The sequence below is a fragment of the Mustela erminea genome, chromosome 20 (assembly GCF_009829155.1).
Source record: "Mustela erminea isolate mMusErm1 chromosome 20, mMusErm1.Pri, whole genome shotgun sequence".
Taxonomy (NCBI): Eukaryota; Metazoa; Chordata; class Mammalia; order Carnivora; family Mustelidae; genus Mustela; species Mustela erminea.
Window position 1 is genome coordinate 35,065,525 of NC_045633.1, and position 24,677 is coordinate 35,090,201.

Consider the following 24,677-nt stretch of genomic DNA (forward strand, 5'->3'; position numbering starts at 1 on the left):
TACAGTAAAACGCTCGTGATCTTTACTGGACTGTGTGGAGGCATAAAATGTCATACATACGGGTCGGATGCCGCAAGTTGCGTTTCCGAGTCGAGGTGGAAAGAACTGGAAAGCGGAAACCGCGTGCACATTGTCTTTTCATCTCGCCGTCCGTGGGGTGCAGAGGGTTGCAGTCGTCCGCGGGGCGCGGCCGGGGACGCCTTCCACGTCATGTGGCGATGTGGAGCACGGAATCCCACTGCGAGTCCTTGAGCCGCGAGCAGAATTTCGTCCTGCTCAGTTTCATGATGGAGAACAGCTGCTCGCAAATGTACGTGCTCCCGAACATGGACAGGATCTTGGCGCAGTGGACCCTGTACCTCGGGTAGCTGCCCCACAGGTACTTGCAGAACTCGGGGACCCCGACCTTGTCGTATTTCGTCTTCAGCACCGTGTTGCACTGCAGGTCAATGACCTCCATCTGGAGCGCCTCGTGCACGCTCTCGACCGTCACGGAGAACGGGGAGCTGAACAGGGTCAGTTCGCTTTCGTGGACCTTGAAGTCAGACAGCCTCTTCTGGAACTCGGTCTTCAGCTCCACGATTTTGGGAATGTAGTTGAGGCCGTCGCTTTCGTTTCTGGAGACCGACTTCAGCGTGGGAAAGTGGGCCAGGTTGTTCCGGGCCAGGTGCGTCTCCCAAAGGCACAGCTTGGCCAGGAAGGCCCGGATGAGGTCGTACATCTGCGTGACGACCTGCGAGTGCCCCTGGAGGGAGATGTTCAGCGTGTTCAGGTGCATGGTCAGGTCGACCAAGAAGGCCAAGTCTCTGATCCAGTCTGGAGAGCTCAGCTGAGGCAGGGGCTTGCCTCGGGACGACATGAACGAGTCGATTTCTTCCAGCGATTCAAAGAACCGCTTGAGCACCAGCCCGCGACTGAGCCACTTGATCTCGGTGTAGTAGAGCAGGCTGCCGTACTGGCTGTCCAGCTCGTACAGCAGGGTCGTGAACTCGCTGTGGTTCAGCCCGCGGGAGCATATCCAGTTCACCGAGTTCACCACGACGCTCATGACGTGGTCCATCTTCAGCTTCTGCGCACAGAGCGACTCCGGGTGGATGATGCAGCAGACCGACTTGAGGTCCGAGTCCTTGCAGACCGTGGCCACCTTGGACTTGAGTTTCGTGACCAGGCCGTCGTTCCCGTCCACCATCGCGGGCGTGCCCGTGGAGGCCACGCTGACCAGTTTGGACCAGTCGATGTTGAACCTCTTCAGGCTCTTCTCGACGCGCAGAAACATCTCGTTGCCGGATCTCGTCCCCGTCACGGGCACCGTGTCCAGGAGCTCCTCCGACGCGTCGAAGTTCTCGTCCACGCCCCGGATGAATATGGCCAGCTGCGGGGTGTTATTGATGTCCGTGATCTCGTCGATCGCAATCGAGTAGGCCACGAACGACTTGATTTTTTCCCGCAACTTCTCCCAGAGGTTCCCGGCCACGTCTTCTACGGGCTGCGCGGCGGCGGCGGCTTCCTTCGGGCTCACATTGGTCGGCGCCTGTTTCTGCTCGGGACCCGCGATTTCGGGTGACCCCAGGAGGTACTTCTGGAGCCCTTTCTTGAGCTCGTGGAGCTTCTCGTCACGCATCTTCTCCGTGTACTGGTCGTAGTGCTTACTGTGGTTCGTCTGGTAGTGGCGGCGCAGGTTGTACTCCTTGGACACAGACATGCTCTGCTTGCATATCAAACACGTGGGGATATTCTGCACTTCCACGAAGAAATACGCTCTCTCCCACTTCTCTTGAAAGACACGGCCCTCCTGGTCTATCTTCCTTTTCCCCACTTTTGAGAGAGACATGGAGACAAGACACATTTCACGGTTTCTCTTAATGCCGCTATACGAAAACCGACAGCAGAGACGTGGTGATAAATGACAGGGGTGAGGCGGCACGGGGCGGCGGGGTGAACCCGACCCTGCAGAGAGGGACGGCTGACTCTCAGCCCTAGCCAGCTGCTGCCGGACGGAAGGTGGAATCTGTGGCCAGATCTTCAGATTCCAAGAGAATTTAGAAATCGATTTTTTTTTTTTTTAAAGGAAAACGCTATGCCAGACACCAGGCTCAAACTCACAACCCCGAGATTAAGAGTGGCATACCCTACCCACTAAGCTGGGCGCCCTGGATCCCCAACATCGACTTTCATAAAACGTCCCCAGCTTTTCTTTCTTATCCCTGGGTTCTTAGCGTCGGCCGCTCATTCCCATTTTTAAGAGGTACGTGAGCCCCGTGAAAGGCGTCTTCTGTGATCTCAGGAAGTTCCTGTTTGCCACGTCTGCTTTAAGCGACACTGATCTGACAGTACGTTCGCATTTGAATGTCTATTTTTGTTCATTTGGGTCTCAAGAGAACTTCGAAGTCACAGAGAGGGGATGACCACGGCATGTGGTTTACCTGCCGTGGGCCGCAAAGGACCTTGCTCATCGGCCCGGAACCGCACACAACTTACTTGTTTTAAATTTAAAGGAATCTGGCCATGAAGCAGGTGCACTCTGCTTGGAGAGAACACGGGTCTAAACATTCACTTCAAGGAAGTGTGGGCAGAGACAAGAAAGAAAGTCAACTTGGTGGCTGCCTGGGGCTGGGGACAGGGACAGGAGATGACAGAAAAGTGGGTAGGAGGGACCTTTGGGGGGTGATGGGGAATGTCCTTATATTTGATGATGGTGACAGTTTGCCTAACTCTGTAAATTTATCCAAAATCGCTGACAGGTGTATACCTCACCCAAGTGAATGTTATGGCATATAAATTATGCCTCCATAAAGCTACCAAGAAAGGTTTAAAAAAAAAAAGAACTCATTAGGCAGCAAGACGAGTTTGGGAAGAACCATCGGGAATTTTCAAAGAGTATTTTAGCTTTCCCAGCTTGAACCACGGACGTTCCTTCGTGACTCGGACTCCCGAGGACTTCCCTACGCCTGCTTTCCTTTTCTTTTTTCTTCTTTTTCTTTTTTTTTTTTGTTTTTAAAGATTTTATTTATTTTGACAGAGACAGAGAGAGAACGAACACAAGCAGAGGGAGTGGGAGAGGGAGAGGGAGAAGCAGGCTCCCTGCTGAGCAGGAAGCCCGATGCGGGGCTCGATTCCAGGACCCTGGGATCATGACCCGAGCCGAAGGCAGAGGCTTAGTGGCTGAGCCACCCAGGCGCCCCACGCCTGCTTTTCTCACCACATGGGGTGCTGCTGACTTGCAGGGACCCGGGGGGCCATGCTCAGAATACGGGGCATCACTCAGAAGAGATGCTGACCTCAGCCCCGGAGGGGGTCCTGGGAGCCCTCCAGTGCCCAGTGGCACCCTTTTGGCTCTGAACTGGGGGGACATCTGGGCGGAGGGCAGGGGTGTCCTGGGGGACAGAGCTGGGGTTCCAGGCAGGCGCTATGCACCCACAGGTCTGGGCTAGTTCAGTAAATGCTACCCAGCCCCCGCCACCGCTCGCCGGCCAGGAAGGGCCCCCATATGCGAGAGCCAGCGAGCGCCTTCAAACTGTGGGATGAGAATTCTGGTGAAGCCCCAGAAGGAAAGGACTTGATGACCAGCAGGTCACATAAACTGCGTCCAATGAACACCAGGCTTTGTTCTAGGGCTCAAGAAGCGAGGACCCCGGGGTGAGGGCCCGGCGACACGTCTGGCGGTGCTGGGACGCCCTTCTCGTCCCCTACCCGGGCTACTCACCGTTGCTAAGCTCCAGGCCTGGAAGGGGTCTGAAGGGAGAGAGACACAGTGAAAGCAACAGAGTTCATCTGTCCTCGGACGCGCAGCTCCCGGAAGCCGCCCCCTCCTGGGGTTAAAAAAAAAAAATCCCACTGCCCCCTTCCCCATTGCCCACCCCCCCACGGGTCAGGTGGCGGGTGACCCTCAGATTCATTCTCATCACCAAGCAGGGGGCGCTCACCTACCTGATGACCGTGAACTTGATGAATTCTGCGGCATCCAAGATCCTTCGCATGGAGCTGATCTCCAGGTAGCCAGGGGCCTTGAAGACCACGCCTGGGGGCATGCCGTCGATGACCACACAGCCAGGGTTGAACGTGATCTTCCTGTAGGGGACCTTCACGGGGAAGTCCGCCCCGATGGCTTCACCTGGGAGGAGAGAAGCAACAGGCGCGCCTCAGTGTGCCACCTGCCTTTCCCAGACCACGCTTTGTCTTCTCGGCCGAGGCGTTAAGATCCTTCCCGTCCAGGGACAGTGGGGGCGGTCGGCCACTGTTGCTTCAGGGACAGCCTTACTGACTTGGACGTTGGCAACGGGCAAGGTAACAGGCACAATTTCTCTCTCCGTGAAAGAGAAACGATCCTGGCATCTACCTGAAAGAGGGTTTTATGAAGATTGAATAATGACTCGCACGGGAGTACTGAAAGCCATGCTCGGCTATTACGTAAGAACCCCGTAAATCGAAGAGAGAGAGTGTTGCGATCACGGTGTCCATGTAAAAGATCGTCGGGGAAAATACACACTGATTTTGATCGTAGCTCCTTCCCAGGGAGATTATTTCTTTTTTTAAAAAAACATATTTGGGGGGCGTCTGGGTGGCTCAGTGGGTTAAGCCTCTGCCTTCGGCTCAGGTCATGATCTCAGGGTCCTGGGATCGAGCCCCGCATCGGGCTCTCTGCTCAGCAGGGAGCCTGCTTCCCTCTCTCTCTACCTGCCTCTCTGCCTACTTGTGATCTCTCTCTCTCTGTGAAATAAATAAAAATAAAATCTAAAAAAAAAAACTTAAAAAAAAATAAAAAAAAAATATATATTTTATTAACAATTTTTTTAGTAAGCTCTACACCCAACATGAGGCTTGAATTTACAACCCCTAGATCAAGAGTCACACGTTCTTCTGACTGAGCCAGCCAGGCACCCCCAGAAAGATCAATAAAGTATTCCATTAAAAGGAAATACCTCAAATATATACTTTTTGGATACATAACAATATAAAAACTTACCAAATTTTCGGCTAAAGAGGTCATTGACTTGTTCTCTTAGTTGTTTTATCTTTTCAATGCTGGATAATCTTTCCTTCTCATTATCTAAAAATAATCAGACAATCAAATAAACTAGGGTTATTGATATATTTGCCCCCTAAAAAGCTGTTGGAGAAAGAGCCTGACAGCATAGGAAGAAAGCACTTTACGTGGCTTATCGTTCAGTTTAGTTTTTTGGAAATGTGTAAATGGAAGCCATCGTAGATGACAGAGAATGTCCCAAATCATAAACCCATGTAAACACACTCCATACTGCTTTAGGGAACATTTTCAACATTATGTAGGACCAGAATATCCATGTTGACCTCAACTCTTCAGCACTGAATTAGCAATCTTAGCCAATGCAATATGACAAGTAAAAGGAATAAGACGTAGTAGGACTAGAATGGAATATTTTTCAATACTTCACATTCTTATTGTATTTAATTTTGAATAACTAAAGCAATTATGTGGTTCAAAACTCACAAGACAGAACACTGCACAGTGAACCATCTGTCTCCATCCCTCTCTCAGCTCTGTTTCCTTCTTGGAGGGACTATGTCATTGGATTCTTTTGTATCTCTGCAGATAGATTTTATATACACATATTCAGAAAGGACTGCTCGATGGGCAGCAGATAAACTCCCCTCTCTGGCCAATTCCTATTCCATGGTAGCTGGTGCTTGGAGTTGCCCGCCCTGAGGTGTATTTTCCAGTAATGCCAAGGCGTGGCTGTGAGAAGCAATATATCTGATTAACGATGTCTGATATAAGGAAGGTATTCAGTGGGGCGACTGGGTGGCTCAGTGGGTTCAAGTCTCTGCCTTCGGCTCAGGTCATGGTCTCAGGGTCCTGGGATCGAGTCCCGCATCGGGCTCTCTGCTCAGCAGGGGGCCTGCTTCCTCCTCTCTCTCTGCCTGCCTCTCTGCCTGCTTGTGATCTCTGTCAAATAAATAAATAAAATCTTTAAAAAAAAAAAAAAAGGAAGGTATTCAGTGTTTGACACTCTGTACTGTATTTGATATCTCTGAATTGTTGAAAGGATGAACTAAGCAAAAAAATAATAATAATAACAAAGTTCCAAGGGTTTATGACCCGTGTCATAAAATGGTTAAAATATAACAAAAAGAAAAATATAACATCAATTATGATAACGCCAGATAGACGTCCATACCTGGAACTGTCACCTGAACAATGTTAAGATCTTCAACGCCAGCTGCAGAATTTGTGACGCTGGATGAATTTGTGCTTCCTAAAAAGAGAAACTGAAATGTAGGACTTGAAGAAAATTAGGTTAACTCTCCTCTAAAAACGTCCACGTGCCGCTCTGATCAGAAGCGCAGGCTCAACTTCTAAAGCTTCAGAGAACATGGGCTGTAGGCAGTCGGGCTCCATGCTCTGTGTCTAGGACACTCTCCATCTTCCCAGCCCCTCCGCCCTGCATGCACGTTCTCTCTCTAAAATAAATAAATAAATCTTTTAAAAAATAAAATATGAAAGTGCTCCTCTGGCTCCACATTCTATAAGTCATCGTAATAACCGCCGTCCGACGCAGGACAAGCGCACACCTACACATGGGCTTCCCAATGCCAAGGTCCTTTGCTAGGTGGTCATTATCTACCAAATAACTTATAGCCAATCCTTTAGAAAACTGCTCTCCAGACCAAAAAGGTGATTGGACTTGTAGTCCCTGCACGAGCGTCATGTCCCACAAGACAGTAGCACAGCAGGGAGGCCCTCTTGGAGAACGTTTCCATCGACCTGTGTTCAAATCACCACCGGACTTGGATTCTAACATGGGATTTTTTATACCGTTTCCTCGTTTAATTCAAGTAGAGTTCACACACAACGTTGCGTTGGTTTCAGGTGTACAACATAGCGATTTGACAACTCCGTATGTTACACTCCATTATATTCATAAAAGTACTTTGAGGTAACAACCTAAGCGTTAATCTATGGAAGAATGGATAACCCGTGATTTATGCACACGGTGGAATATTATCCAACCTTGAAAGGAAGTTTTGTCATTTTCTGCCATGTGGATGAACTTTGGAGAATCTATTTTGTTTGATTAAGTTCTTATTTCTAACTTTTTTGAGAGAAAGCGTGAGTGCACATGAGTGGGGCGGGGAGCGGCGGGGGGCGGGGGGGAGACTGCGAAGCAGGTTCCACGCCCAGCGCAGAGCCCGGCACAGGCCTCCATCTGACGACCCTGAGATCATGACTGGAGCCAAAATCAAGAGTTGGGCGCTTAACCGACTGAGCCACCCAGGCGCCCCTGGAGATTTATTTATTTATTTATTATTTTTAAAAAAGATTTTATATATTTACTTGACAGACAGAGATCACAAGCAGGCAGAGAGGCAGGCAGAGAGAGAGAGAGAGGAGGAAGCAGGCTCCCTGCTGAACAGAGAGCCTGATGCGGGGCTCAATCCCAGGACCCTGAGATCATGACCCGAGCTGAAGGCAGACGCTTTAACCCACTGAGCCACCCAGGCACCCACCCCTAAATATCACGTTTTATCTGGAAACCCACCAGGCCCCACTGACTTCAGGTACAGCGGACTTAGCACAAACCCATCCCCACTGAGGGAAAATCCATCCATGCCTCCCTCCTGGCTACGGGTCAGGGACGTCACCTCTGGACAGGGGGCGTCTCCTCTGCGTCTGGTTACCCTGACGGCATCACCGCATGACTGCCAGTAAAACCGTCAGAGCTAACACCCCGCGGAGAAGCGGCCCCTTCACACAGAACCCATCAGTGTCTGAATTTCCCCCTCATACGTAATTAACCTACGCCTCCTGGGGACAGTGAGGGAAACAGTGACAGGCAAAATGAAGAAAAGTAAAACCACACACAATTCCAACACTGGTCCCTATGTTTTTTTTGTTTTTTGGTATTATCTTCTATTTTTTTCTTTCTACATAAAATTTCTTCTTTTGAAATAAAACTGAGATCGCAGTATAAATTATTACTATTTTTAAAGATTTTATTGATTGATTGATTGATCAGCAGGGAGCAGGGGGGAGGGAGAGAAAGAGAGGAAGAGACAGAGTCCCAAGCGGACCCCATGCTGAGTGTGCGGCCTGACACGGGCCTGATTCCAGGACCCTGAGATCACGACCGGAACTGGAATCCAGAATCGGACGGTTAACCGACTGAGCCACGCAGGCGCCCTGATCCTATGAGAAATTATGGCTTGGGTGTCCCTCCGTTTTGTTTGTAACTTGTCTCGAGCCAGACGGCGTTGTTTTCCTCTGAATGCACGTGGGCAGTTTTCCCAGCGGATGGCCACAGCCCTCTTGTAACCGCGGGGCACCTGGGCTGCTCACTCTTGTTCTCTCTTATAAACAGCGATGGGAGGGATTTTCCCTCTGAAACGGGGTCAACGTGGTGAGAGCAGTTTCAGAATTCAGAGAAATAAAGTAAAAATGGAAGAATCAAATCCGGATGGGAACAACCATTCCGTTTCCAAATCCCCCTAAAATGGCAAAATCGATTCAGACTCTGTGGTGAGTCACGGGAAATGATATTATCTCTAAATAAAAGGGCTCCCGGTGGGGCGCCTGGGTGCCTCAGCCAGTTCGGCGCCTGCCTTTTGGCCGGGGTCCTGATCTCAGGCTCCTGGGATCGCGTCCCAGGTTGGGCTCCCTGCTCAGCGGGGAGCCTGCTTCTCCCTCTCCCTCTGCCTCTCCCACCCCCCACTCATGCCCTCTTGCTCTCTCAAATAGATAAAATCTTAAAAAAAAAAAATAAACAAAAAGACTCCCACAGCAATTAAGCAACACAGAGAAATGAAAGTCCTCCAACCGGTAGGGAGAAGTAAAGCCCTCACGATTTGCAGACGACATGATTCTACGTATCAAAACCCCTAAAGGCTCCACCAAGAACTACTAGAACTGACCAATGAATCCAGTAAGGCCGCAGGACACAACATCAAGGCACAGAAATCCGCCGCGTTCCCACACAGCCAGAGTGAAACTCAGACAATGATCCCATTGACAACTGCACCCCAAACAGTCAAATCGCGAGAAATAAACCACCAAAGAGGGGAACGACCTGGACTCTGAAAACGAACACTGACGAAAGAAATTCAAGACGATGCGAAGAAATGGGGACACGTTCCATGCACACGCAGGGGAGCGGCGGGCGGAGGGGGGGAGAGGGACAAGCAGGCTCCCCGCCAAGCAGGGAGCCCGACGCGGGACTCGATCCCGGGACTCTGGGATCATGACCTGAGCCGAAGGCAGACGTTAACCCACTGAGCCACCCAGGCGCCTCCCCGCCAGCCCCTTCTTTCTTCCTCACTTGGGATGGAGCATAGTCTGGTCCCGGCCAGTGTGAGCTGCACGGACGCACATACACGTGCGCACACACACGTACACGCGCACACACACACACGCATACACACACCCCACGCCGCACTGAGCCGCGTCCCTCTGACGAGGCTTCCGGAAACTCACCTTCAATTTTCACCTCGGCTTTGGGGTCCTCGCTCGTTTCTGAAGGGGCACGCGGAGTGGAATCTTGGGAAAAGAAAAAAAATGTCTAAAATGACCTTGGCTGCTGTGTGCCCTCATGTTGCAGCCGTCTACGGCTCCTGTGCTGAGACAGCAGCCTGGCCTGGCACGTTCAACCCAGTCCGTACTTAACACACGTAAAAGTGTAAATGTGAAAGTCATTTTTTTTTTAATTTTTATTTATTTTTACTTCTTTTTAAAAAAAATTTTAATTCAGTTAGCCAGCATGTAGTACGTCCTGGGTTTCAGAGGTAGAGGTCAGCGGTTCATCGGCTGCGTCGAACAGCCAGGGCTCGCCACGTCCGCGCCCTCCTCCGTGCTCACCCCCCGGGCACCCCGTCCCCGACCCCGGAGCCCTCCGGGAACCCTCAGTTCGCTTCTTGGAGTTAGGAGTCTCTCACGGTCTGTCTCCCTCTCTGGTTTCTCCCCATTTAGTTCTGCTCCCTTCCGTGTGGTCCTCTGCACTCTTTCTCATATGCCTCCTATGCGTGAAGCCACATGATAATTGTCTTAATCTGACTGATGTATTTTGTTCAGCACCACACCCTCCACGGGAATATCGAAAAAGAGAACCGAAGTTGGCGGCATCAACTATTCCAGACTTCAAGCTCTATTACAGAGCTGTCAGCATCAAGACAGCATGGTACTGGCACAGAAACAGACACACAGATCAATGGACCAGAACAGAGAGCCCAGAAATGGACCCTCAACTCTATGGTCAACTCATCTTCGACAAAGCAGGAAAGAATGTCTGATGGAAAAAAGACAGCCTCTTCAACACATGGTGTTGGGGACACGGGACAGCCACATGCAGAAGAACGAAACTGGGCCATTCCCTTACACCATCCACTAAGATAACTCAAAATGGATGAAAGACCTAAATATTTATTTTTACTTATTATTACTATTTTATCATAATCTCTACACCCAACGTGGGGGTCGAACTCGTGATCCCGGGATCAAGGGCCTCACGCTCTTTTGACCGACGCAGCTGGGCGTCCCTAAATGTGAAGGTAATTTTAACTTTAAGAGGGATCATAGGGTAAGAAAGGGTAACCTTCTAAGGGATAAGGGGAGGCAAGAAACTCTCACATATTAAGAAACAGTACCCATTAGTGTACACGGAATGTCCTTTTCTTTGAGGTGATGGAATTCCTTCTTGCTGTCATCAGACATCCCTCGGACAAAAGCAAGCTGGGTGCCCTGCGGGGCGGATCCCCAGCCACCAGCCCCCCGGGGTCCAGCCTGTTATGACCCCGGAGACACAATAGATTTTTCTGGTTTCCCAGAATTATGACCCACGGACACAAGCCTGGCTGGACGATCTCATCTAACTCTGGCTCATTTTAGAAAGCTGCTGTTAATTGTTCGTAGAGGAAGAAAGACTCTAAAGGAATCAGTTGTTGGGTATTGGACTATCGTAACGTAAGATACACCATCTGGGGGGGAAATGGTGAAGACACACAACACATCTATGCTCTTGAAGCTGCTGCTGCTTCTTCTTTTTTTTTTTTTTTTAAGATTTTCTTTATTTATTTGACAGAGAGACACAGCGGGAGAGGGAACATAGGCAGGGGGAGAGGGAGAGGGAGAAGCCGGCTTCCTGCCGAGCAGAGAGCCTGATGCCGGGACTCGATCCCAGGACCCTGAGATCATGACCTGACTTAGAGAAAATACAAATCATTTTGGAACCAAAAGAGGCATCATCCTACCCCTAAAAGCGACATCTTCTTGCCTGTAAACCGATAAAGATGTCCCATGCCTCTAGGTGTGGGGACAAAATCTCCTTTATTAATGTTACCTTGGACATGTATGAACCATTTTAAGAGTTCAGGCCTTACACACGATACTCAAGATTCATACACACAGGGAGGAAAGTACCATCAGATTTTACTTCTAGGGGCACCTGGGTGGCTCAGTGAGTTAAGCGTCTGCCTCTGGCTCAGGTCATGATCTCAGGGTCCTGGGATTGAGTCCCACATCGGGCTCTCTGCTCAGCGGGGAGTCTACTTCTCCCTCTCCCTCTGCCCCTGCTGCCCCGACTCCTGCTCTCTCTCTCTCTCTCAAATAATACATAAAATCTTAAAAAAAAAAGAATTTCCTAAAATAATTCTCAACTGTGTTCAAAAGAATTTGGAGGGGGTGGCACCTGGCTGGGGGTTGGTGGACCATACAGCTTTTAATGTCATAAGTTCGAGTCCCATGTTTACTTAGAGTTTACTAAGAGTTTACTTAAAATTAAAAAAAAAAAAAAAAGAATTTTGGTATGCCCATCAAGAAGACAAAGTGGATAAAGCAGTAAATGGCACAGGTGTAAATCTTTCTTACCGCACAGCTTCTAATCTGGGTGCTTTAAGAAGAATCACTCACGGGTCAGAAAAGCAAGGGTGACAGAGCTCCTGAGACCACATTTTAGCGCCAAGACTCGGGTGTTTTTCTGAGGAGGCATGCCGGGAAGCTGCCTCACTGTCAAACATGCGTCGCGGGTCTTTAAAAGACCGCGCTCTCTGCGAAACACTGCAAACCAGAGCACCAAAACCGAAAAGAGGCTAAAATGCCTGGTTTCTCTGACCTTCCATGGGTAACTCCATTTCTGTTACTTCGCCACTGGCACAAGGATGCTGGCTTTCTGAAAGAGAAGCAAATGACACATTAAAAAAAAAAAAAAAAAAAAAAGGCCAAAACAGAAAATGTGAACAAGAATTCATTTAAAACCAAGTCGACAGGTCGAGCCCCACGCCGGAATGTACGTGAAAACTACTCCAAGTCCTTGCCACGAAATTCACACAAGTGATTCCTTCTTTACGTTTTTTCTTTGCTGATTTATCTGCCCTTGGGAGAAGATGCCAGAGCAGAGATGGCAGAACCACGCCGACAGCCACCAACACCGCCCCCTGCTCTCCTGCGCGTCCCCGCCTCGTCCTTCAAGTAAATCCCAGGTCTGGCCGCGCGGGGGCGCGCAGACCGTGCGTGTGCAAGCAAGACAGAGGGACTGGTCCTTCCCCTTCCCCACACCACGGCTCCCCCCCAGATTAACACTCTTCTGTACCCTCAGCTCATACCGGGTCACTGTGCAAACTTCCCCAACTGCCTCGTACACATCTTTTTAAAAAATTTCATATTTGGGCATAGTTCCAAAGTTACAGAAAATCACAAAAACAAGAGTACAAAGAGGAACCACATACCGTCTCCTTCAACGACGTGGATAAGGGTTTATGGTTTCCCTTGATCGTGTGCAATCCTGGCCCGTACCCCACCCCAGCTTCCTACGTAGCTGGATCATGCATGTATAGGGGACGTCCTTTTCTCCTCCGACCCACCCGAGGACAAGTTAGGGACACCGTGGCGCTTCACCTCTGAACACTTCCTTCCGGCCTTCCCTCCTCTAGGGCAGGACCTGGTCTAGGGCCCGGCACCCCGTCTCGTTCCCACTGCGCTTCACCTTCATTTAACCTGGAGCGGTTCTATAGTCTGCCTGATTTTTATGGCATTTCTGTTTTAGAAGAAGAGAGACTCCTGGGGCGCCTGGCTGGCTCGGTGAGTGGAGCGAGCGAACCTTGATCTAGGGGTTGTGAGTTTGAGTCCCTTGTTGGGTGTAGAGATTACTTAAGATTTTTAAAAAATTGGGTGGCTCGTGGGTTAAAGCCTCTGCCTTCGGCTCAGGTCATGATGCCAGGGTTCTGGGATCGAGCCCCACATTGGGCTCTCTGCTCAGCGGGGAGCCTGTTTCCCTTCCTCTCTCTCTGCCTGCTTGGATCTCTGTCAAATACATAAATAAAATCTTTAAAAAAAATTTTTTTTTTAAATTTAAAAAGGGAGGGAGACGACCCTCCCGCCACTGAAAGTTCCTTATTTCGAGTTGGTCTTTTCTAGACTTCTCTCTAGATGCCACAACCACTGGTGACTCCTGCTTGACCCAGTCTCTTATTTTAACGGTTACGAAAGGATGGCTTCCCGATTCCAGCACTAACCAGCACTTGGCATTCCACAGAATCCTTAAATGTTCTTCTGTAGCTCGCTTGTTCAAATCAGGATCCCGACGGAGCCCCACACGCGGCATTTGGCTGAAATGTCTTAACTATCTTTTCTTATAAACCAGGTTTCTTCTCCATTTCTTCTCTAACTTGCCATCATTCGATGAAGAAAACCACCTTGTCTCGCGTTCCTCCTGCTCTGGAGCTTCCTGCCTGCGTCCTCATGGTGTCGTCTTTGTGTTGTTCCTCTATCCCCCGCGTTTCCTGCAAACTGGTGGGTAGATCTAGAGGCTGGATCAGATTTAGGTTTGATTTGGGGGAGTACGTGTTCCCAAGGTGCACCTCCTACTGGATCCCATCAGGAGGCACATGAAGTCTGCTCACCTCCGCCTTCGTGATGTGAACACTGGACCACTGAGTTCAGGAAGTGTCTCCCTAATCCATTTGTGATAATTTTCCCATCAATGTCCTATGAATGGCTTCACTGGCCATTTGATGATTATTGCCAAGATGTATGGCTTCAATAGGGCTGTGTAATGGGGACATTTTATAGTTTTTTAAAAGCCTTACCCCCCCATTTTTTTTTTTTTTAAGTAAGCTCTATGCCCATTGTGAGGCTTAAACTCATGACCTTGGGAAGAAACCTGAATGGTGTTGATCCTCTTACCGCCACCAATGTCAAAGGAACCTGGGCGTGGTGTATTTCAGCAAAGCTTGTCCTGTGCATTCTCCATTCCCAGGGGCCCCGGAGATGGGGTACCTGCACGTATGAAAGACCTTACGGGAATTCCCAAGTCACTGATGTGTGTATGTGAGTCAGGGGTCTTCTGAGAAGTCTGTGCTCAGATGGAGGGTGAGGTCCAGGTGGGGTTGGGAATCAGACTTTTGTAGAAATCTCGCACAAGCCCCTGGGCCCCGGTGGGGCCACAGCTGACGTCACAGGCTGGGGAGGGGGGCTCTGCAAAGGCCAGTCGACATTCTGAGCAAGGGGCCTTGGTTGCCCTTATGGATCTAAACATCTCTCCCTCACTTCAAGGGTATATAATGATGTCAATACTTCAGCACGTGAGGACTTCGCCTGAGTGGGGGCAAAAACTATCCGTCCCATGGAAAGCCGCCCACGATGTCAGGCAATTTTCACCCTTGGGGCATCAAGAAGGAAGGGGCCCCGCTTAAGGAGTTTTTGTACCAAGAAGATATCCTGAATAGTTCCGTCCTTTTCCAAACAAGCGGGAGAAAGATTAGAAAGCGCACATTTAACCGAAATGTGGCTCTTCAAACAACGTGCTTCTTTCCGAAAAACTGAACCAGAAAGACGGTACGTACGTCTGTCTAGTCCTCTGCTCATTTCACGGCTGCCTTGGGAGCAGACTCTGTAGATACCCCAGATTCCCCCAACTGTATGCGTTTTGATAGAGCTCAAGGTCATTTGAGCTGAAAAGGATATTCCTGGGAGTCAAGATGTAATCATGTGTACTTTTTTCCAAAACGCGAGCGATTGAGATGCAGGCTACATGGATTCTTTGCGAGGGACACGCTCAGCTCAGCAAGCACACGTGAGCACCTGCTGTGTGCACAGCCCTGGGCTCGGGGCCCTGGGGCTCAGAGCTGGGGCAAGACGCTGTGTGCCCCCCACCCCCACCCCAGGAGCCCACCACTGGCTAGGGCCGTCTGCAGCGAAAGCATAAATACCACACAAGCAGGCAGGACTAAAGGTGCGTGCACTTTGGGGGCGGAAGGTCCCTGCTCTTCTTGAGATTCCGACCGTCCAGAAAGTGGCGGAACTTGCTGGAAGCCTGCAGAGCCAGGAGGGAACCCACCACACGGAGGGATCAGCTTGTATAAAAGCCGGGGGAAGGAGGAGTCGGGGTCTGTTCAGGGACAGGAATCAGCCTGAGCAGGACATCTGAAGAACAGAGCAGGGGGGCTGGTCGTGGGGGGCCGGGGGGGGGCAGACAGAACAGGAAGGGAGCCGGGAACAGCCACCGAAGACACGGCGGAGGAGAAGCCACAGACGATGTGTGAGCAGGGGAGGGAGGCGACAGACCCCGTTCTCCAGGAATAAATGCTTGGGGGACAGGACATAGGACGGATTGAAAAGGGATCCAGCTGTGTGTGGGGGGGTGGGGCGACCAGCCCAGAACCAGAGTGATACGACGGACACTCTCACTGGTCTTCAGTTTTTGGAAAAAAAAAATTTTTTTTTTAACCGTATGTTAGAGACCTCAGAATGGCGCAGGAGTATTTCAAGGTAAGATTTCTATGGGAAATACTTCAAACCTGGTCACGTTTGAACAATTAACGGCGAAATGTCCCGCAGTCTGCCTGCCTTCCCAGCAGAGTCAAAGACGAGACGGGACCCGGGGGCTTACAACGCTCTTATGGACGCGACATCGTCCTGTCGTCCAGCTGGCACCATGCTGGGAGGGGTCCATCCGGATTCTGACCTCGCCAGACAACTACAGACCACCTACCCGCGCCCTGTGTGAAACGTGTGCGTCTCTGGTAAGCCGTGTCTTCTGTTCCCCATTTAACTTGTCAATGAAACAAATATTATTAAGAACGGGACCTGAATTTCTTTTGATACTTTCCCAGTAATTTAGGGGACAGACCAGACAGGAGAGGATCAGAGAGAAGTTGTTGTTGTTTTTAAAATAGTTTCCATGCGCAGCACGGAGCCCAATGCGGGGCTCGAACTCACGACCCTGAGATCAGGACCTGAGCTGAGATCAAGTCACACACTTAACCGACAGAGCCACCCAGGCCAGGATTTTTGAATGCACAAAATAAGACTTCCTAACAGATAAACTCAGGTCCTGTGCGCCCTGGAACCTTCACCCTCATGTTTTTGCCCTGAAGCCTGTGGACTCAGGCTACACGGGGTCTGTGCTATGACTGGGAAATGCTTTATGTCCAATGGCCCTACGCTAGATCCCGGGCACGTGGGTCTTCATCTTTTTATTTTTTTTTTAATTACTCTCTGTTTTTCAGAAGGGGGCTAATGACAGTTTTCTATCACTGATAACGTTTAGGGAAGAATATGAGGCTAAAATGGCATTACCTTGCGTGTTGTAGCAACAGTAATTAGGATCTTCCGATTCCGTCTTGACGGACACAGCCGCCGGCTTCACCGCGGAGCCTTAGGAGGCAACGGAAACGATAAAACCGTGCGTGAGTCCGCAGCCCGGCCCCTACGCACACCCAGAGAGAGGCAGGAGCTGCTGCTGAAACCTCCAGGCTCTGGGTTAACACGACGGCACAACAGTGAGCGAAACCACGCGGCGCTCACGCTGTCCGCGCAAACCGTAGACCCGTATAAAGGCAGAAGCCCTAGCGGCGTCATCGAACAAACAGACGACAGACGTCACGAAACAAACAGACGACAAGAGGAAATCGACACAGAAGCCGGGAAGAGAGGAGGAGGACGAGACGACGGAGCAGGTCGAGTTCCCGGCCGGGAAACGCTCCCTGTCCGCACAGCGGCGCCCACACGCGCGCTTGCGGAAAATCCGGTACACGTGCTTCCCTTTCTAAAAAAATTTTATGTATTTATTTTTAAATAAATATTTATTTTTAATAAATACATTGAATAAAAATTTATTTATTTTTTAAAATTTATTTATTTGACACAGAGATCACAAGTAGGCAGAGAGGCAGGCAGAGAGAGAGGAGGAAGCAGGCTCCCCGCTGAGCAGAGAGCCTGATGCGGGGCTCGATCCCAGGACCCTGAGATCATGACCTGAGCCGAAGGCAGAGGCTTTAACCCACTGAGCCACCAGGCGCCCCTTGTTTTTCTTTTTTTAAGATTTTATTTATTTGGGGCACCTGAGCGGCTCAGTGGGTTGAGCCTCTGCCTTCAGCTCAGGTCATGATCTCAGGGTCCTGGGATCGAGCCCCGCATCGGGCTCTCTGTTCAGCGGGCAGCCTGCTTCCCCCTCTCTCTGCCAGTTTTTCTGCCTACTTGTGCTCTCTGCTGTCAAATAAATAAATAAAAGCTTAAAAAAAAGATTTCTTTTATTTATTGGGGCTCCCAGGTGGCTCAGTCAGTTAAGTGTGTGCCTTCGGCTCAGGTCATGATCCTGGAGTCCCGGGCTCAAGCCCCGCATTGGGCTCTCTGCTCAGCAGGGAGCCTGCTTCTCCCTCTCCCCGTGCTCCTCCCCCGACTCGTGCTCTCTCTCAAATAAATAATAAAATCTTTGAAAAAAAATTTCTTTATTGAGAGAGAGGGTGTGTGAGGCGGGGGGGGAGAGGCAGAGGGGGAGAGAGAGACTCTGGGGCAGACTCCACACTTAGCACGGAGGCTGACGCAGGCTCCGCAGCCCGACCCCGAGGCCCCCAGACGCCGCTGAAAGGATCTAGTTTCTCACCAAGTGTGATGTTAGCTATTGGCTTTTTGTTGTTTTTTTTTGTTTTGTTTTGTTTTAAAGTTACATTGAGAGAGTGCCCCCCCTTTTTACTGAAAGTCTCACATTTTAGAAGTAAAACCAAAGAAAGGAGTCATGATAACCCGCCAAAGACTTGGTTTTAAAGGCATCGGATCAGTGTACATACCAGAATCTTCCATGGGCTCCGTTTTCACACGGACGGGGCCGCAGCTGAAAGGAGACGGGAGCCTGTCAGGACAAGCTGGTGGCGTGAGGCGAGACCTCAGGCGTCGGGACACGCTGTACCACAACCCCCGACATCCACACCATCCTCGCTGCCCGCCCCCCCCCCCCCGTTAACCAGCCGAACACAAAGCTAATTCTTGTAATCTGTCATACAAATAAAGGCGTCCACAGAACACAGTCTTAAAATCCCCAAATCCCTTTGAATAAAGAACGTCGAACTTCCCCGGGTCTAAAAACGAACACGTTAGGGTTATGTGTGCATTTGATTCGCTCTACCCCCTACCTTTCGCTTGGCGATGTCACCGACCTCTCAGCGTCTGTGGCCACCACAGGCCCACCTGTGCGGGAGGAGAAAGACACTTGCTAGCCCCTTTCTGCACCTTGAAAATGCCAACGTTCAGAGGCACGTAAGGTGAAAGCAAAGGTAGAGAGAACTCAAGTCCAGCCCCAGCCCTTACGCCATCGTCCTGGGCAGAGATAAACTCAGAGCAGCCCTCATGCCCTGGGGCCACGTGTGGGGCCAGACTGGGGGCCGAGGAGTGGACTGGGGCTGGAGCGACCTCACGCGGGTCACTAAACCTCCTGGGGCCTCAGTTTCCTCGTCTGAAAATGGTGGTAGGGTGACGATCAATTAATACGTACAGAGTGCTTAGAATCGCACCAGGTACAGCACATGTGCAGAGAAAGGCTGGGCAGCTAAGACACTCCTATAGTGAAAATACAAGCCATGGGGGACATCGGCCACCGGGTCCCCGGCCGCCCCTGACCCTCAGGTCCCTGCTTTAACAGTACGTGGGTAAGTCTGGGAACTTAGAAGTGCTCTGCAAGGGACTTTGCTCGGAGAGTAGTTCAGGGTCGGCACAATGTCACGTTGCCCAAGAACCCCGCCTGCGCCTTGTGAAGCCTGCCCCACCCTCCCCTGGGCCTTTTGTTTCTGTAACTAGTCCACCCGGCCAAACAACCTCTTCCGGCCTGGTCTCCCAAGGCCAGCTACGGCCACTGTGTTTCCCACTGCGTTCCAGAATAATCTGAAGGAGTAAGAAGTGGGCAGAGGTAGGTCTCCAAATGCTTCTGGCAAAATTATAATTTCTTGGTCCCTTGGCCATCAAAAGTTAAGGAGATGATGAAGGGTTGTGCGTTCTCAAACGCGGCCTCCAACACCCACACGTGCTACTTTCTGCCGGAGCACGTGGGATGGGCTTCCCGGCAGAGCCAACACATAGTGACCCTGCTTTAGCTTGAGAACCTGGTCCTCCAGGACGCTCTTCTGGTCACACAATTCTAACCCCTTCCAGGCCTCCGGGGACGACCACCAGCCATCCTGAGAACATCACAGGTCATCGCTGGTTGTCTGTTGGACAGCTCCTTCATTCTAGATCGTGAGTCTCGGGAGTACGGGAAGGGTCACATCTCCTACACCCACTCTGGAACCCAACAATGCCCGGCCCGTGGCTGCGACTCGAAGACCATGGGGTGACCTGGCACCCTCACACTCCTGTCCTTGAGGACAAGGTTGGCCCTACCGCCCTCCCTGCTCCAGCTGTGGAAGCTTGCCGGCTTGAGACCGGGCAGCAGAATCCCATCTCAGTTCTCGCTGTGGTGGGTCCTTCCCTGACCTGCTCACCCTCCAACAGCACGATCCCCACCCCGACCCCCCCGGCCACCCTGCAGGGTCAGAAGGTTGCTCCCTCCGCGGGGAGAAGGCAAGGAATACACAAGCTTCCCAAAGTACCAAACTTGCATTTTAATTAAGAAAAGCAGAACTGGCTTAGCAGCCAGGAGCAGTCACCAAGTATGAGACGCTGTCACTTACCTAGCTGACTCACTGGACCTAGGAAAGGTCTGCAAGAAAACCGATACTATTACCTGACGTGAACACACAAGGAAGACAGATCAAACATCCGCATAATCAGCTTCTACGTGTAACAGAACTTAATGAACAAACGAACTTGAAACGAAGCCGCCCATTTATCCTCAAAAGGACCAGCTGTTATGAGGGGGATAGAGCCTGCCACCTGTTTATGATGAATGAAATCCCCGCTTTGTTCTCCAAGATCCATTTCAGGGTGGCGAGACCATAGTTCTCAGGGGGTTGAAAGGCCACTCCTTCTGGAAGGCCCTGCACGGCCACGGCCCCGGGGTCTCGCAGCATCTTCTCGTACGGAACAGGTACCATTGCTGTCGTCCCCAAGGCTTTCCCTAGAGGAAGAGTCCAGATGCCTTTAGATGGAATGAGCCCAGACCCTACCGGTCAGTTTCATTCGAGGTAGGAAGAAAACTTGGGTGGCGATACTCTGCTTTGAAGGTCAAGGAAAAGCTCACGTACCCCATTCCTTACAACCCAAGTTCATAAAATTCCCAAAGGGCCCAAGGAAGAACTTATCAAACATTTTACTTTACATCTTCACTTTAGAAAGAGGAAATAATAGGTCTTTTTTCTCCAGTCTGTTGGAGACGATGCCCCCAGGTTGGCAGGGAGGACCCGGGGTTCTTCAGGCTGCTGTCAACAAGGGATAGGAGCCCCCACCCAGAGCTTAGCCATCCCTATGTCCCTGTGTCCCTCCAACGAGTCAGGCCAACTTCCCGTGGAAAAGTTACAGAGTCAACATGGCCTCACGTTGCTGCCATCTTGGGGCCATGTCAGCCTTTCTCCGCTGGCTGACCAGCCCCCAGGGAAGGAGCCCCATTTATCTCAGGGAAGGGTAGCCTGAGACCCCCAGATCCCCTATGCTCAGGGTCCCCCATAGTCAAGTGCTCACAGGGACCTGAAAGTTCCATAAATATATGAAGCTCTTTAAAAATGACAAACAAGACCCTGAGATGCTAAGGAAGGAGCTTATGTCACAAGTAAGTACAACACCCCTGTAGCTAGTTGGGTACTGAGCCCTTTTTTTCTTTTTAAAGATTTTATAAATTTATGGCAGAGAGACACAGTGGGAGAGGGAACACAAGCAGGGGCAGTGGGTGAAGAAGAAGCAGGCTTTCCCCTGAGCAGGGAGCCCAACATGGGGCTCAATCCTGGGACCCTCATGACCTGAACCAAAGGCAGACGTGCAGAGACTGTGCCACCCAGGTGCCCCAGCCTTTTTTTTTTTCAAGATTTTATTTGTAGGGGCGCCTGGGTGGCTCAGTTTGTTAAGCAACTGCCTTCGGCTCAGGTTATGATCCCTGGATCCCAGGATCGAGTCCCATGGCAGGCTCCCTGCTTGGCAGGAAGCCTGTTTCTCCCCCCCTCTCTGCCGCTCCCCCTGTTTGTGCTTTCACGAATAAATAAAATAAAATTAAAAAAAAAAAAGAAGAAGAAGAACTGGCTTTTCACTTAAGGAGAATGTGAGTTTTAAGTGTCAGAGGCATCTAAGTGGTCCCATGGATAAGGTGATCTGAAACGGGGTCCAGTTACCCGTTGGTGAACTATTCAGAGAATTAATGCTTGGCCTGTGAACTTTACCGTAACAAAAGCAGAAATAGTCCTCAACCGCTTTTCTGAGTATTTCCGTTTCTCCTGAATCCATCGGCATCCCGTTTGTGGGGTTGGGGGGCTTGGCCTCCTGCGTTTCTTGGGCAATGCCTGTAAGTGAGTGACAGGCACAGAGTCATTGTCCCAGCATTTGTCTTGTGCGTTCCCTTCATATCTCTGCTTCTGGTATTGTGAAGCAAGAAAGGGGAAGAATGAAGAAACACGAAACACTTTTTTTTTCCCCCTGAGTAAATTCTACCCCCAAAATGGGGATTGAACACATGACCCTGAGGTGGTCACACACGGCTCTGACTGAGCACCCAGGTGCCCCTAAAACAAGATCTTTTATTAAGAAAACCCACAGAGATGGGGTGCCTGGCTGGCTCAGTTGGTAGAGCATGCAACTCTAGATCTTAGTGTTGTAAGTTCAAGTCCCATGTTGGGTGTAGAGATAACTTAAAAAATAAAATCTTGAGGGCGCCTGGGTGGCTCGGTGGGTTAGGCCTCTGCCTTTGGCTCGGGTCGTGATCTCAGGGTTCTGGGATCAAGTCCTGTGTCAGGCTCTCTGCTCGGCAGGGAGCCCGCTTCCCCTCTCTCTCTCTGCCTGTCTCTCTGCCTACTTGTGATCTCTCTCTCTCTGTCAAATAAATAAATTGAATATTTGAAAAAAATAATAAAATCTTGAAAAAAATTGGGGGTTCCTGGGTGGCTCAGTCAGTTAAACATCCAACTCTCGATTTCAGCTCAGGTCATGATCTCAGGGGCATAAGATCGAGCTCTGCCTCGCGCTCTGTACTCAGCTCCACTGAGCATGGGGCCTGTTTAAGATTCTCTCTCCCTTGCTTGCTGCCATTCCCTGCCTGTGCTCACGTGCACACTCTCTCTAAAATAGATAAATAAATAAATATTTAAAAAATTTTTAAAAACTCACAAAGACCAGGGCATTTTTGATAAATAGGATAATGTAATAGTGATCATCACCTCTGAAATGAATCTACTGAGAAAGAACTATAAATAATTCCACAGACAGAGAACAGTAGTAGCTCCAAGGAAATGATAACAGAAATGTTATTTGCTGAATAGTCTGAAGGTAACAGTCATGGTATGGGGAGACCTTTACCATGGAATGAAAGTAGAGGCATCACTACAGACATTAAAATTATAAGGCAAGTGTTATAAACCATTGTTCTGGTCACCAAATTTGACAACTTACATGAAAGGAACTAGTTAAAAATGAGGTTGAAAATAATATTAGATTAGAAGTGCCTGAGTAGTTCAGTCGTTAAGCATCTGCCTTCAGCTCAGGTCATGATCCCAGCGTCCTAGTATCGAGTCCCACATCGGGCTCCCTGCTTGGCAGGAAGCTGCTTCTCCCTCTCCCACTCCCCCTGCTTCTGTTCCCTCTCTCACTGTGTCTCTCTCTTTCAAATAAATAAATAAAATCTTAAAAAAAAAAAAAAAAGGAAAAGTAAGATTTACTGAAATGCGTACCAGAAGAAATAGAAAGCATGAACAGTCCTGTATCTGGAAAGCCAGCCTGTATCTGGAAAACCAACTGTGAAACTTGGAAAAAATCTGTAATTAAATATCAACTATTGGGGCGCCTGGGTGGCTCAGTAGGTTAAGCCACTGCCTTCAGCCTGGGTCACAATCTCAGGGTCCTGGGATCGAGCCCCGGATCAGGCTTTCTGCTCAGCAGAGAGCCTGTTTCCCTCGCTCTCTCTCTGCCTGCCTCTCTGCTTACTTGTGCTCTCTCTGTCAGATAAATAAATAAAATCTTAAAAAAATATATCATCTATTAGAAATCCAACCAGCAAGGAGCTTGGGGGGCTCAGTTGCTTAAGCTCCTGCCTCTTGGTTTTAATTCAGGTCATTATCTCAGGGGCATGACACTGAGCCCGGTGTTAGGCTCCACAGTCAGCGGGGAGTCTGCTTCTCTCTCCCTCTGCACCGCCCCTGCCCCCTCACCCACGGCTTGTGCGCCTTCTCTCAAATAAATAAATACACCTTTAAAAAAAAAAAAAACTCAGCCGGCGCCTGACATGAGTGGAATGAGAACCAGCATCATGTTCATCAATTACACACTCACTGTATTATTTAAAGATTGCTTCATGTTTGAATCTATCTTCCTGAGCTTGCAGACCCTAATTTTGGTCTTGGAAACCAATCTGAACTAATCAATCCCTCTCTCCTTTCCATATTTGTATGATCTTGACATGTAAACATATATTTATGTCGGCATGCCCTCTGACAACCCTTGGGAACATCTACATCTCTATCTCCTCTCTCTCTCCACACTCACATTCACATTATATCCTCTGAGAAACTTTTGTGGGTCTTTTCCTCCCCTTTCTTGGTTCTAGAAAATACTGAGGTGCCTAGTCAGTATTTGGTAGATGACCTACCATGGTAGAGATCATCGCTATGCAAGGTGTAGGTTTTAACTAATACCCTAGACTAGTTTCTGTCACATATGGCCCACAGGCTCACTGGCGATCCTCACCACCCATAACACATTGAAGGCTCTGATGGTCCCATAGTGAAAAAAGGGAAAATGGTTATTAACTCAGAGGAATACCTAACAAGCCCTGAGTTTTTTCCCTTTCCTTTGGGAATAAGTAAAATAAGAATTTTTATTTATTTTTTATTTTTACTTTTAAAGATTTTATTTATTTATTTGACAGAGGGAGAGAGAGCCAGAGAAGGAACACAAGCCAGGGGAGTGTGAGAAGGAGAAGCAGGCTTCCCGCCGAGCAGGGAGCCCGATGCCAGGCTTGATCCCAGCATGGGATCATGTCCTGAGCTGAAGGCAGACACTTAGCAAGTAAGCCACCTATGTGCCTCCCCACATTTTTTAAAAATAAGAATTTTTTTAAAGATTGTATTTTTTTTTTTTTCAGAGAGAGAGAGAGACATGGGGAGGGGCAGGGGAGAAGGAGAGAGAGAATCTTAAGTAGACCCCATGCCCAGCGTGGACACTGAAGCAGGACTTGAACTCACGACCCTGAGATCATGACCGCAGCCGAAACCAAGAGCTGGATGCTCAACCCACTGAACCACCCAGGCACCCCAGAATTTTTAAAAAATGTGGGTTTATAGAAAGAGTCGAAGATCGTTTACTCTGTGTTCCTCAC

At 49.8% G+C, this 24,677-nt stretch overlaps 1 protein-coding gene across 6 annotated transcripts in view; it reads right to left on the bottom strand.

The window, feature by feature from the left end:
- LOC116580801 (general transcription factor II-I repeat domain-containing protein 2) overlaps positions 1-24,677 on the bottom strand; it is a 34,724-nt gene continuing 10,047 nt past the window's right edge. Inside the window, exons 4-16 of one of the 6 annotated variants that reach the window (XM_032327500.1) lie at positions 21,535-21,654; positions 20,102-20,285; positions 19,900-19,928; positions 18,370-18,424; positions 18,028-18,071; positions 16,538-16,615; positions 12,075-12,131; positions 9,446-9,508; positions 6,156-6,233; positions 4,964-5,047; positions 3,928-4,111; positions 3,704-3,732; positions 1-1,815 (exon numbers count right to left, since the gene is read on the bottom strand). In XM_032327500.1, coding sequence (XP_032183391.1) covers positions 209-1,815; positions 3,704-3,732; positions 3,928-4,111; positions 4,964-5,047; positions 6,156-6,233; positions 9,446-9,508; positions 12,075-12,131; positions 16,538-16,615; positions 18,028-18,071; positions 18,370-18,424; positions 19,900-19,928; positions 20,102-20,285; positions 21,535-21,654 — 2,612 coding nt within the window. In that variant the 3' untranslated portion in view covers positions 1-208. The other 5 variants (XM_032327501.1, XM_032327503.1, XM_032327502.1 and 2 more) reach the window with 5 other exon arrangements.